Raw genomic sequence first — 13,000 nt, 5'->3', positions numbered from 1 at the left:
TTTAGCCAACAGCAGCTTTGTTTAAGGCCTGACTCATAGCTCTGGTGGGTATTGTAGCACACTTTCACTTTTTTTTTTGTTAAAATCACCGTTCTTCATGGTGGGCGAGGTCCCCAGCCACGCGACTGAGCGGCGGGGCGGCGATCCCTGCCCTCCCCAGGGCTCCCTCCCCACCGCAAGGGCAGGCTGCCCCACCTCCCTGGGCCGGGGCACCAGCCCACACACATGGACAGAAAGGCTCCTTCCCCCCAAGAACTTATGGATGAAGAAGCTTAGGCTCAGTGTTTTTTTCCCCATGAAATACAAAAACCATTGAGAAGCCCACTTACACTGCTTCTACTTTATTTCCCAATAGATTATTTACTACAAAATATGCTGCCAAGATATTCAAATATTAAAACACAGACTAACTGGATGGTACTAATTTCTACAGATGTGTCTTCCAGGGGCTAGTTTCAGTATATTTAACTTCTATTATTGTCCCTCCTAAGCACTTTTCTGGGATAAAAGCTTGCTTGGATAGGAAGTTGAACAGGTTGCAGTCTATAGGATTTACTGTTTTCAACTATCCTCAGAATCAATACATATCAATCAGGAATGGTTAGAGTTAAAGTAGGTCTGCTGTCTTGGCACGTTAACATCCTTAAGCAGTACTCTGATAGTTTGTAGGAGCCTTAGAACAGTGGGTCTTGTGCTAAAAACAAAGCTGCTGTCCAGTTCTTCCAGTTCTCAGATCACTGATAATAGCTGCAGACTCCTGCACTTGCCCCGTGACCTTTCCTTTTAATTGTTGGAAATCAACAGACTATTAATGGGAATCAACTCCAACAAGGTGCTTTTTTTTTTTTCCCCAAACAAAAAATGTCTCAAGTCAGTAATAGTAAAACTCTTCAAATACATTTATTTGTCACCAATGAAAATACTGTACAATACCCAAGAAAAGGGGCAGGGAAAGGCAATGTGTTAAGATTCGCTTTCATCAATGTCTTTGTCTGGATCCATCTCTGCAGCTTCGCTCTCCTGTTGCTGTTTCTTCCAGAGTTTAGCCATAGCAAGTAGTTTGAGATTAGGCTGATTGGCAGTATCTTCTGGGAAAATATAATCATAGTATTCCTCCCAGCCAGCATCAGACTAGGGAAAAAAAAAAAATACCACAAAGCAAGTTTAATTTGCATGTTAATGCTAGCTATTAGAAGGTGCTTCTAATAAGCATAACAGTAAGATAAAATTAAAATCGATGTTTGTTAGACCATCCATAGCAGCTGAAACCAATTAGCTGAATGGGTGTAAAACAGTACTACTTCTGCAGTGCATAATGAGCAGGCAGATTTTATGAACAGCCTGGCTATAGTTTCCCAAACAAAGTTAAGAAACAAACACTATCTGCATAGTACTACCTAAAGCGGGTTTGATTTGTCTATGATAGGAGCTTAAAGTAAAGGTAGCTTGAGCATTTGGTGTGAGTACTTCACTGTCAATCAATTGCCCACCTAGCCTGCTGAAGAGCAAGGAGCTCAGCAGCACGTGTTTCAGGCCAATGCTTTTTTTCAATTACCACAGTAAAATTGGTATGCAGTGATAGCATCCATCATAGCCGACTTTGTTCTGGGTACCAGACCCCAGCATAAAGCCACCAAAGAGTCAAAGTGACTACTTGCATAATTTTTCCTCTTACCCCATCTTCAGCTTGCAGTTTTCTCCTCTTCTTTATCTTTTCAGGCATAAGTTTATCTATCCTCTCTTTAGTGGTATCCGTTCCAAACTCCTCTTCAAAGTTTCTCCAGGATTCCAGAAGCATGACTCTCTCCTCTTTCTCCTCACAGTTTCGCATTGCCTTATTAGCCTCTTCATAAATCTGCCGGCATCTTGACAAACTCTCCTCCCTTCCTGCGGATAGCTCAAACTGTGCAAAGCTGATCCATACCTGTGGTGAAAGCAAACCAAACCCAAGCTGAAACCTCTGTTCTGAAGTCTGATAGCTAAGTGATAGTTTAAAAAAACCAAAGCAGCCAAAAAAGCAAATGTCAATGCAAGTCTAAAGTACTTTTTCACAAGCAGATACCTAGAAAATTCATGTTTATTTCACAAGTGTGAGATTTGCCTCATTTTGGCAAGACAGAATATTCATGTAAGCCACATTACTTGGGTTGTTTTGGGTCATGATAAATCCATCTGGAATTTAGTCAAACGACAGCACCAAACTCCATTAGAAAAATCAAAACTATTTTTTCCTTGTAATGTTTTTGCAATTGAAGTTCCAAAGCAGGAAGAGGGCTGCTTAGAAACCTTCTGCAAAGCCTTCTTTCATGTAAGATATGCCTGTTGTTATATGTAATTTAGAATGTCTTTCCCCTTTTCATGGCACAGACGTGGTACTGAACTTAGGTTCACTGTTGATTTGAAAAAGCCACACAATCAAAGCAGTCAAGGGTTTCCATTCACCATGGACCAGATTCAAGACCAATTCTGTGTTCTGGGTACCCATACATACCTTAACATGCTGTGTCCGCTGAAGTAATCTCCGGTAAAGATTTCTTGTTTTCTCATACTCCTCTTGCTCAATTTCAAAGTCAATGTAGGATTTCCAAAGAACCTGCAAAAGACAAGTCTCTCATCATGTTCAAAGCACACTGAGATAATGGGGAAAAAAAAGAAAAAAAAAAAAAAAGGAGGAGCATGGATAAATGTGAAATTTCTCTGAAAAGTTTCAGAGATCTGGGTATTTATTTCTGTACAAGCTAGGATTACGACTAAGCAATATCAAATCTTGTGCACATAATCCATCTAGCTTACTCCTGTAAGCATGTTTCTCCCTCCGTGTTTTATCATGGGTTTTATAGTCCTGCGTACCCTGCTAAGAAACAGATGCTAAATTAATGAGACACAGGCTAAGCCACTACGGTAAGCAGTTCTGTTCAAGCTGGTAGATTATTTACATTTTAATTAGCCACACTGTGTAATAAATACCTTAAAATTGTGCCAACTGTAAAGTTCACCTACCGCCTTACCTCTGGCATGTCTAGCCGGGGCTGGCCAATAGCCAACTCATATATTGCACGGGCTCTATCAATATCGCCAAGAATGGTCTCTAGTTCAGCAAATTTAATCCATGACGTGCAGTTTTCCGGCGCAAACTCCAGGAATTTTTCATACAGCTTTCGGCAACGATCAAATTCTCGCAATTGTAACTCCAATTCAATATAGCCTTTAAACAGTTTGTTTTTCGGACATTTACCTATGGATGTCCCCTGTTAAGCAAAAAAACCCAAAAACCGCTTAAAGATCTTGCAAGGAAAAAAACCCACTCTATTTTCTAAACATCTGTTTACTCTCCAGTATTTGAACTAAAATTCATTTTTGCGCAGAGTTTGTTTTTTAAGACTCTGGTCAGGGCCACGACGAAATCCAACCAATGTTTGCAAAATGAGCGTGCATCCATAAGCATCAACAAAAACTCTGAAAGCAGAAAACCTTCTAACTTGTTACACTTTTACTAAATGGATTCCCCACGAAGTATTAGTTGAAACTTACCCTGGCTCATCAAATGAACACTTCATCTTGCATCAAAAGCTGAAGAAAGCACAGTACCAGTCTGTACCAGTCTTCCAGGTAAGCAGTTCCCAAGTATCTTATAAAACAAATTATATCAAGAGAAACTGTCTCCTGGACCACTGCTGCTATTCATCATCGCGTAGAGAATTGTCCACACTCCCTGCCTGCTGACTTATGGTAATGGATAGATGGAGAATAATGTTTTAAAAAAAGTATTTCCTTGTTGACATGCTTCAGCATCTGAAAAAAACTGTCTGTCCTAAGCCACGGTGCCAAGCTGTGAGAAAGCAGTTTCTGATTCTTAATTTGGGAATCTTTTAAAGCAAGAGTTAAGAATGGGCATATCTGAGACAGGTATGAAGTGAGCTTCACTCTTTAAGTCACTTTTGCAGATAAGTATTATTAAGCACTGCAGCCTCTGTTCCCTCAAGCTAATGTGAATTAAGTAATTTGAGATGAAATTCCCTTACTACAATTCTCCTGCACAACTTTCCTACACGTTCATTATCTTGGTACTTATTAAAAATGGAGGAAACCACCACTTGGGAATATCAACTTGGTCACCATTATGGCCCTCCAGCTCTACAAATGCCTTTTCTATTTCAAAATATGCTCAGTTCTTCCCCACGTGCTCCCCTTTACTATTGTCTTAAGCAGCATAGGCTCCAGCTGATCTCCTGTCTCAAAGTCCCAGCATCTCTCAGGCCCTGGGAGAACAAAGAATCCACAAACCATCTGCAGCCAGTGAAAATAAGGCAGAGCAAGGTGCAGTCTGCATGCTGATGAGAGCGTCAGCATCAGGAGCTGGACCTGCTCTTCTGCATGGTGACAGTGCGGGACCCTCACCTCAGGACAGGAGCAAGGCTTCTTCCCAAAGAGGTGGTTCAAAGTCAACTCATTGCAAAAGAAAAAGAAATTGCTTGCCAAATCTGGGTCCAGTCCAAAAAAGTATTGTGGCTGCAGCAGCAAAATCTGGTTTCCAAAATAAGAAAAAGGTGACCTGCTAAAAAAACGTCTGTCAAAGAAATTAAACAACAACAGGGAAAAAGACCAACAAAAGAGAAGCCTAAAAGAAACTGAGGAAACTTTGTATTTCTAGATGGGCCAAAGCACCCTTTCCAGAATCTACCATAACATTTACCCCTAAAAAAAGGCAGCCACAAGCAGGGCGCTGACTGGTGACTATGGTAGTGTTGAGCGATGGCATCTTAAGCCAAGCTAGAACAGCAGCACGCTTCAGGACAGATGGTTGTTTTCTCCTGCAAGGAGACAATAACAGTCTCACAGGGAACCTAACCCCTCCGCTTCATTTTTTTCTGGTCACAGGCAGGAGTCCAGCTCAAGAGACAAAGCTTTACTAGCACATTGGGGGCAGACTTGGTCCAGTGTCAGCTACAGAAGGCCATTCACGTTTATGCTCTTACCACTGCTGTGCCATGGGTTTGGCGGAAACCCCATCAGTTTCCTCTTTAAAGTCAAACCACCTCATCTGTTCCCAACATTGGCTTTCTCTCAAAATTCCTAATGCTATCTCTGAGCTTATTTAGAATATCTGAACTGAAGGGAAAGAAAGTTTTTCCTTTCAAAAGGTTTTGCTGCCAAAACGTACTCCATTGTTCTCTGACATGCTGACATTCACATAGTGAATTCGCACAGAAGCTCTTGAGCCCAAAGTCCACATGATTGCTTTATCAGGGGCCTGTAGCTGGGACTCACTCTATTCGGCAGGTCTTAATTTCTGAGAGTCAAAAACTCCTATTTATTTAAAACGCTTTTTAAACCACTATTGTTAGTACAAGTATAATTTAAACAAATCAGCAGCAGTTAAAAATTTCCAAGTGCACTAAGCTGATTTGGGTGCTCTTGCATTCAGATGTGTGTTTTGTCAGCTGAAACGAGAAAGCGGCATTCATTTCTGCCCGTGGCTAATTCATCATATCAAGCTACGCTTCTTCTTAAATCATACATGACAGTAAATACTGGTCCCTGCAGACTTCTCAGATGCTTTATTTAAGTGGATTAAAACAGCAATTTATAAAGGACAATTTAAGATCTTTTAATGCCATTCCCGTGTTACTGTTAGTTAGTAAAGTCAATTATGGAATTAACAAAAGCTTACCAAAGCTCTTCTGGCAAGTGGAAGATTTTTCTGGCGTATTTCAAATTGTGCATACAGCAGCCATATTTTGGCAAATGTAAACTAAAAGAAAAAGAACAATGTGATGCTTAGGCTGGAAGCTTAGTAAATAATACTGCGTATGTTCTTTAAAAAAAATAATCACTCTGTCTATACAAGATGCTACTGATACTGCAGTTAATTGTATTTGATCTCTGTTTTTCTGCTGAAAAATTGAGAGCTCATAACCCAAAACAACCTCTCTAGAACAGGACAATATACTCCGCCATGGATGAAAGCAAAAATGGCCAGGACAGAAGTCTTCTCAAACAAAGAAAATGGTTCATTAACCAATCAATTGATTGGTAAAATATCAGCTATCACTGAATCAATTAACAGCTAATCAACTCTTAATAATTACAGATTAATCCTAATCTACACATACTCAGATGACACGGTTAAGGACAAACTAGAAAAGGAAGTACATGAACTAAGATTTCTTAACATTCCAAGGCAATGCTGATGAATTGTTTTAAGGGTTCGGCCATGTGGATATTTTAGTTAAAGCTCACTGGCAAAAAACCCACAAAAACAAAAAATCAGTCTTGAAGACCAATTGTAACAGGGAATACACACCTGAAACATGGTTTATCAAATGCACCTCCTTCAGCTGGGACCATGCAGACAATCAGAAACAGTTGCTATAAAAGGCGGTAACCCCATATATAATAGAGCAACAGGTATTTCTACAGAGACTACAAGCAACTAGGCTGAGAGCAGCTATAAAAGGGACCAACCTGAGGAGCAAAACAAGTAGGTAAAGAATACTTAAGAGTTCTTCCCTACTGCTTAATAGGACTGGAGTATCCTCTGACTATGTGTTATTTCAGCTTCTTAGAGCATACTTAATAATTTGAAAATACTGGAGAAACCCTTGCATCACATCTGTATGGCCTGCTGTTTCCCATCGATGATGCAAATTATCTAACACCTTAGCTTAGGGGAAAAAAACCCTTATCAATTTTAGAAGATAGACATTATGAGAAACTGGTAGGGATATTTAAAGTCCTGAGCAGAGTCTTCATGAATGTGCCTGTAGCCATTTGGAGCTGCTTACACACCTGAACCTTGGGGGGAAAGAAAACTAAAGAACCTTATCTTGGGAATTTTAATCCAAGGCTCAATACAAACCACTGGAGGAGCCATACCTTCTTGTGGGGAATGAGCTCGACACATGCTTGATACACTTGTCTGGTTCGCTCTGCATCCTGTAAGAACAGGCAAAATTAAATACTTCATTTGCTGTTAAGATTACACTGTATTTTGAATCATGCAATGATTGCAAAACTGCAGAACAGTATTTCTAAGTCAAGTTGTTTAGAATCACGTATACTTAAGATATAAATGTACTTATCTACTTAGTGTGCACAACTCAAAGATGGTAACTTCTGAGAATCAGTAAGGGTCATCTTTTCAAAACAAGATTCAACACTAAGAATTAGACAATAAAACTAGGAGTGTCCCCATTTTGGGGGGAAAAAAAAAGTCTTTTTTTCCTTTAACAGACCCTGAATATGTATACTGCACTACAATTTTATGAAATAAAGAGCAGCTGTTACATGACTGATAACAGAAGAAATACTTATACAGCCTTAAAAGGCCCCTACAGCAAGAATTTGACTGCTTCACAGGACAACTTCACTAATAGTTTTGTTAAATATAAAACTATTTCACAAGTTCAGTTAACAGCCTGGAACAGGCAATTCAGATGGAGCTAGAAAGACCTATTTCTGCTTTTATTATCAGCGTGTTTCTGGATGAATTGGGATAAAACTGAAATATTTTTTCCCCTATGCATGGGAGGGAAAAATGGAAGGGAAAAAAACTCCATATTTAAATAGCAAATCCTGTAGCTTGTTACACAAAACAAGAAAGACATAGTATTTTTAGTTCTCAGCTTTCTTATTAAAATATCTGTAGCTATTTACTATACGGAGAATACTTGGGAGGGAAAGAAAAAAAACTGAGTTCCTTCTACTTGCCTTTGCCTCCAGCTCTTCATATAATGCATAGTTAATCCAAAGATAGATGTATCTTTTCCAGTGTCTTTTCTCTTGAATTGGGGGAACGTTGGCGATGGCTCTTTCATACACTTCTCGGACAGTCTCGGCATCTGTGTCACTTTCAACTAACCTCAGGTAGTCAAACCACGCATCGTAGTTATGTGGATTTGCCTTCCAGAAAGATGGGAGCAGGGAAATGGGAAAGAAACTTCAGTAACTACAAATAACAGTCCCTGTTCCTTTACTTAAGAGTTTTTATTCAGAATTTCTCCTTTAAAATAATCATTGGAATATTAATGAAAACTGTCAGTCTCAGGTATGCTTAAGCTAGGGCTTTTGGGTTGAAGTGCATTTATTTCTTTATTTTTATTTTACCTACAAACATTCTTTAAGTGAAGGCAAACTGAACTGTGAGAAGGGAAGAGGAAATAATGAAATATGCAGTATTTAGTGAATAGGAGAGAGGTGTGGTATGCCCGTTTTCTCACAAAAAGGTATTTACACACAGGTGAGGTGTCCTGTAACAGTTACTACATAAGAAAGTAAAGCAAGTTACAAGCTAAACTGCATTATCCCCTAAGATGACTGTGAAGGGTACTGAGCTCTGCGTTCAATCAAAAACTTTGGCTTCACAATCTACATTAGAAAGCAGAAACAAAAAAGCAGTGTATGCAAGTATCATTCTCTCCCCCATGGATGAAATTCTGCCTCCAAAGAGAAGAGCGTTCTCTTGGTATTTTCTTGGACTGAGTATCAAGGGTAACATAAAACTCATCAGCCTTCATATCATGAGACACTCATGTACCTTAAGAAGCAGCTGGATGTATGATGAGCCCAGGGGATATCTGTAATACGTACCTTCACTTCCTCTTCATACTGGAATCTCCTCTTGCTGACAATGATGTCTTCAATTCCCCTCCTGTCTCCAAACTTCTTCTCAAAGATGGTGTAATTCTTGAAGAGATTTTGGGCCTCCTGTTTTGGAATTCTATCCAAGGCATACTTGTAGATCACCCTTACTCTTTCAAACTGAAAATATTAAATATCATTTGAGTAATATTTACAAAGCGGCTTCTGTCCTCCCCCACAATTTCTCAATGAGCTTTTGGCAATATTTAATAGAATACAGAATCATAGAATATCTCAATGTAAATGATTGTTTTGGGACAGGACTAACACAGATCTCCCTGAAGAGTAAACTTTGGGGGGGGAAAAAAAAAAATTCTGTAAATACCAAACCCCACCATCTCTTATTCATTTACAGGCTTCTAATTTTCAAAATATTTTTAAGAGGTCGGGCTTTTGGGTTCACAGAACGTTTTCAATTCCTTAATGGCCTGGGCACTTTAAAGAGACCATCTGGGAAAAACATGGCTAATTCATTTTTTTTATCATGCAGGCCTACAACCTCTCAGAAACTTACAAATCTGAGAATATGTATTTGATCCTATGACACTATTCTCAGGCTTGGCAGATTTGGTGCCCACTTTTCTTAGAACATATTTTCTTTATGTCACCAGAAGGCAAATGGAAGCTAAGCAAAAAATTGTCTCCTTAACTCAGACTACAGTAACAAGATCTCATAAGGTGCTGAAAAGCACACATATTGCAGTGAATGTTAAGTGGCCTTGAGTTTGATATACAAGAAGAAATCTTGTAGGGGCGGTTGGTATTAGTCTGATGTATTATCAAGAAGGTCTTACTTCTTTCTGGTTCTCCTCAAATTTTGCGAAAGCCACGTACAAGTGTTCGTCCATATGTTCTTCTCCAAAGAACTCCACTGCCCTCTCGTATACTTTCCTTGCGTGAGCAAAATAACTGTGCTTCTCTTCAAAGCGGGCATACTTGATCCAGTTCTTAACATCAGGATGAACAATAACAAGTAGAGCTATGTTAAAGAAACAGTGGTGGTTGAATTGGACATTTCAAATTGCATTCGTCCCAGTGACTTTCAGGGTCATGGACTATATGAAATAACTCCCAAGGATGGCATATGCAAAAAATGCAACTGGGAAGAAGACACAAAACAGCTCTAAGCATGCAAGGGCTTTGTGCCTTATTGAGAACTTAAAGAGAATTTAAAAAGGGATAAAAATCAGGCAAAGGTCAGGGAGAAGTTTAAGGAAGAGAAATCTGAAACAAATGATGACTGCAAAAAAGCTGGAAGCATGAGCACTGTTAAATATACACTGTTGTGGCAGGATGTACATTCACTTAACTGAATTTGGAGGCATATACTAAACATGCTTTTAATACCTACTGCTGGCTCTCAGCATGGCAGCTTACTCCCAACACACCACAGTAAAAAGGAGCACAGGGACATAGCTGGAGATAGAATAGATAAGAAAGAAAAGAAGAATGCAGGCCTAAACTTGGGCAGGTGTTGCAATGCACTAAAAAGGATATATCTCTCATAAATGGTGCGCGCCCTGTCCACCTCCTTGTATCTCAGCTCGAAGTTAATGTAGGAATGCCAAGCTTGCTCCTCTGGTTGCCACTCCATCCAACGTTCAAACACCTGACGTGATCCAGCAACATTCCCCAACATCTCTTCCATGTAAGTATACTTATACCTTAGAAAACAAGATCAAGTTTTTACAATCACATAGTAAACACATAAATTACAAGGATTTTTTGAGTGCTTAATAAGAACATTACTGAGATTTCTTCACCTATTCCCCACTTGCACCCCAGAAATGCCTACAGATACTGTTATGATTGGCAGCATGCAGGCAACAAACATCCTTCTCTCCAAATACGCTTGCCACTTGGAAAGTACAAAACTTTTCCAAAGCTTAAGCCTTCCTCTTTTTTTCAAGACTAGCCTGAAGACTTGGAGAAACAGAAAATAATGCGCTTTTGGGTGATACCAAAATAGAAAAAGTATCTATAGTCTTTGGGGCTAGAAGCAATGCTCTATTCTCTGCAAACGTACCAGAACTGGTTCACCCTGGGGAGGGTTGTGATGGCTCGATCCCAAATGTTTCGGGCATGATTAACCTGGCGGTTCTTCATTTCCATTTCTGCATATTTCAGCCAGAGTGTGACATTTCTGTAGTCTACATCTAAAGCACGCTCGTAAATGGACCGGGCTCTGGAAAGCAAAGAGAAGTAAGTTGCGTCTATAATGTCCCTCCAAGACTTTGATGGTGTTTGTCAACATGCGTCTTAAAAGGTTTATAAGAGATATCTGCAGCTGCATCATAATTACCTCTGTATTTCTTTTAGGCTTTCCTCCCATTGTGCGTACTTTATCCAGTTACTGATAACAGTCCTGTTTTTTCTTATGTTATCTTCAAAAGTCTGAGAAGAAAATTATTTCTGTAAGAAATCCCTCTGTGCAGACCAGTCTTGTTATAAATGGCTTATGGAATATTATTATTATCGGAATGAATTCCAAATGTCTTACACCCATGCAGAGGTAGTAACAAATCATATTCAATACAATGCTTTCTAAAAATTGCATAACAGAGAAGCTAGAAGTGCAAATCATCATACAGAATAGGACTAAACTCAAGTTCCTGATACCTGAAATACTCATGGAATAATAACTAACAGCAACTTTTTTTTAATCTCCTGCTTAATGTTTCAATAGCAACATTACCTGGACAGATGGAATCCAGTCATTGCAGACAACCCTGAATATACTTGGATGCACTAGCACGAGTTTATTCACTTTGACCTGCATGTGTCATTGCTCTAAATTTTTCTTTAAAGCAAGACGCCTTATTCTTATTCCGTGGATTTAATATCCTGGCATCAAATGTGCTAGACAAATTTCACTGCTCACTGCAATGGTGAGGGCAACTTCAGTCTTGTGTTTGGCTGTCGTCAGGATCAGTGCTATTGGTATTTAACACGTGGCTAAACATGGTTTAACAGAGCTAACGTGGCGGCTCCTTACTGCCATTCATATGAGAGACGAAAAAAGATAACATCAAACATTGTTTTTGCAGTGCCGTGGTGTTGACCATCTGAATCCAGTTGCTCTGCATGTGTCCGAGTGAGGGACACCAGCATCCAGCACAGTAAGGCCCGAAGTCTTCACGAGGAGTCCTAGCCACTACGGTAAGGAGGGGAATGAACACCCACTCAGGACTGAGTACAGGGATGCTGTGCTGTGCTACAACAGCCACCAGTTCTGAACATATGCATATATGCTTCAGGGAATGATAGCCCTACTTAACGCTGTCTGTAGCTAAAAAAAAATGCTGAGTGCTGAAAACATTTAAAGCTCCCTGTTAGGGATATGCTCGCTTTGCTGATCCAGGACAGCAATTATCAAAGGAAAATGCACAACAAAACCGCAGATAAGTTTGCACGAGCAAAGCCATTCTTTTAAATAAAGGAGAAAAAATTATACCTGAAATCTGACATGCAAAAAGGTCAAGTTTCAAGACAATCATCAAACATAACCACGATTAGTATAGAAAGTTGTGTTTTAAAGTGTGCTAAGTAATACCACAATTATATGGAACAGAAATATCACTTGCAAACACACTGTGTTTTTTAAACAGTTGAGGTGGAAAAAACAGCAGCATTACTGTAAAGCTTGCTAATGTTCTGTCATGCTGACTGGCCAGATACTAGTGGTGATGAAGAAACTGCATAGAAACCATGTATGTAATTACCGTTGCAATGTTCTGAACGTACTGGACATGGACACATGTGAGATGTGCACTACCAAATTTTATGTTAAACAACACATGTTTAATTTAGAATTTTTGCACAAAAGTAGCATTTTCTATGAAAATGTTAGGGTTTTTTTTAAGAATTGTTATTCATCTGGAAAATCCACAAGTAATATAGACTACATCTTGGTTAAGCTAAAAACGTAGTAAAATTTTAGTGCTTTATATAAGCATCAAGATCAGTTTTTTTTTTCCTTTACCTTCCTTTTCCGGAGTTTATAGTCATTTAGCTCTTCAACATCTGTGATCTTCTGTTGTGGAGGTGGTGGAAGAAGTTCAAGTTCTCTCTCTTTAGCTTCTCTTAGAAGCTGTTCTGCTGTGATCTGAACTTCTGCAGGTGCTTTATTTTTCACCTGTAAAGTAGGGGGGCTTGATTCACATTTTCTCGTTCTAATGCAAAACCGACCCCCCCCCGTGGATCAATTTACCCCGGCGGCTTACTACGTGCAGCGTTTACCGCAGAGGGATCCGGAGACCCCCCGAGACCGCCGGGGACCTCATCGCCAGCACCAGCCCGGGCCTACGCGGCTCCTGCCCGGGGCACGGGAGAGACAAAGCCTCCGAGGCGGCGGGGAGCC

The 13,000-nt window shown here is 39.8% G+C and overlaps 1 protein-coding gene across 1 annotated transcript; it reads right to left on the bottom strand.

The window, feature by feature from the left end:
* Window positions 1–881: 881 nt before the first annotated feature.
* CRNKL1 (crooked neck pre-mRNA splicing factor 1) lies at window positions 882–12,772 on the bottom strand. Its single transcript, XM_009582593.1, has 13 exons — window positions 12,623–12,772; window positions 10,943–11,034; window positions 10,667–10,825; window positions 10,138–10,304; window positions 9,435–9,613; window positions 8,590–8,760; window positions 7,711–7,902; window positions 6,877–6,936; window positions 5,672–5,752; window positions 3,009–3,248; window positions 2,492–2,593; window positions 1,676–1,924; window positions 882–1,131 (listed from the first exon to the last, which is right to left on the bottom strand). Exons 3-13 carry the CDS (start codon window positions 10,750–10,752, stop codon window positions 964–966), a joined length of 1,695 nt encoding a protein of 564 aa, XP_009580888.1. The 5' UTR covers window positions 10,753–10,825; window positions 10,943–11,034; window positions 12,623–12,772; the 3' UTR covers window positions 882–963.
* Between the last annotated feature and the right edge of the window lie 228 nt (window positions 12,773–13,000).

The sequence above is a fragment of the Fulmarus glacialis genome, unplaced genomic scaffold, assembly GCF_000690835.1.
Source record: "Fulmarus glacialis isolate BGI_N327 unplaced genomic scaffold, ASM69083v1 scaffold10550, whole genome shotgun sequence".
NCBI lineage: Eukaryota > Metazoa > Chordata > Aves > Procellariiformes > Procellariidae > Fulmarus > Fulmarus glacialis.
The sequence above is the reverse complement of the archived record's forward strand: the minus strand, read 5'-3'. Positions and strand labels throughout refer to the sequence as shown.

Coding starts and splice junctions, on each gene's coding strand:
- CRNKL1 (XM_009582593.1), bottom strand. CDS start 10,752: ATGGAAATGAAGAACCGCCAGGTTAATCATGCCCGAAACATTTGGGAT. Junction 9,614..10,137: donor GCGCACCATTTATGAGAGAT/ATATCCTTTTTA, acceptor ACATAGCTCTAC/TTGTTATTGTTCATCCTGAT. Junction 5,753..6,876: donor AGCTCATTCCCCACAAGAAG/GTATGGCTCCTC, acceptor TTTTTCTTTTAG/TTTACATTTGCCAAAATATG.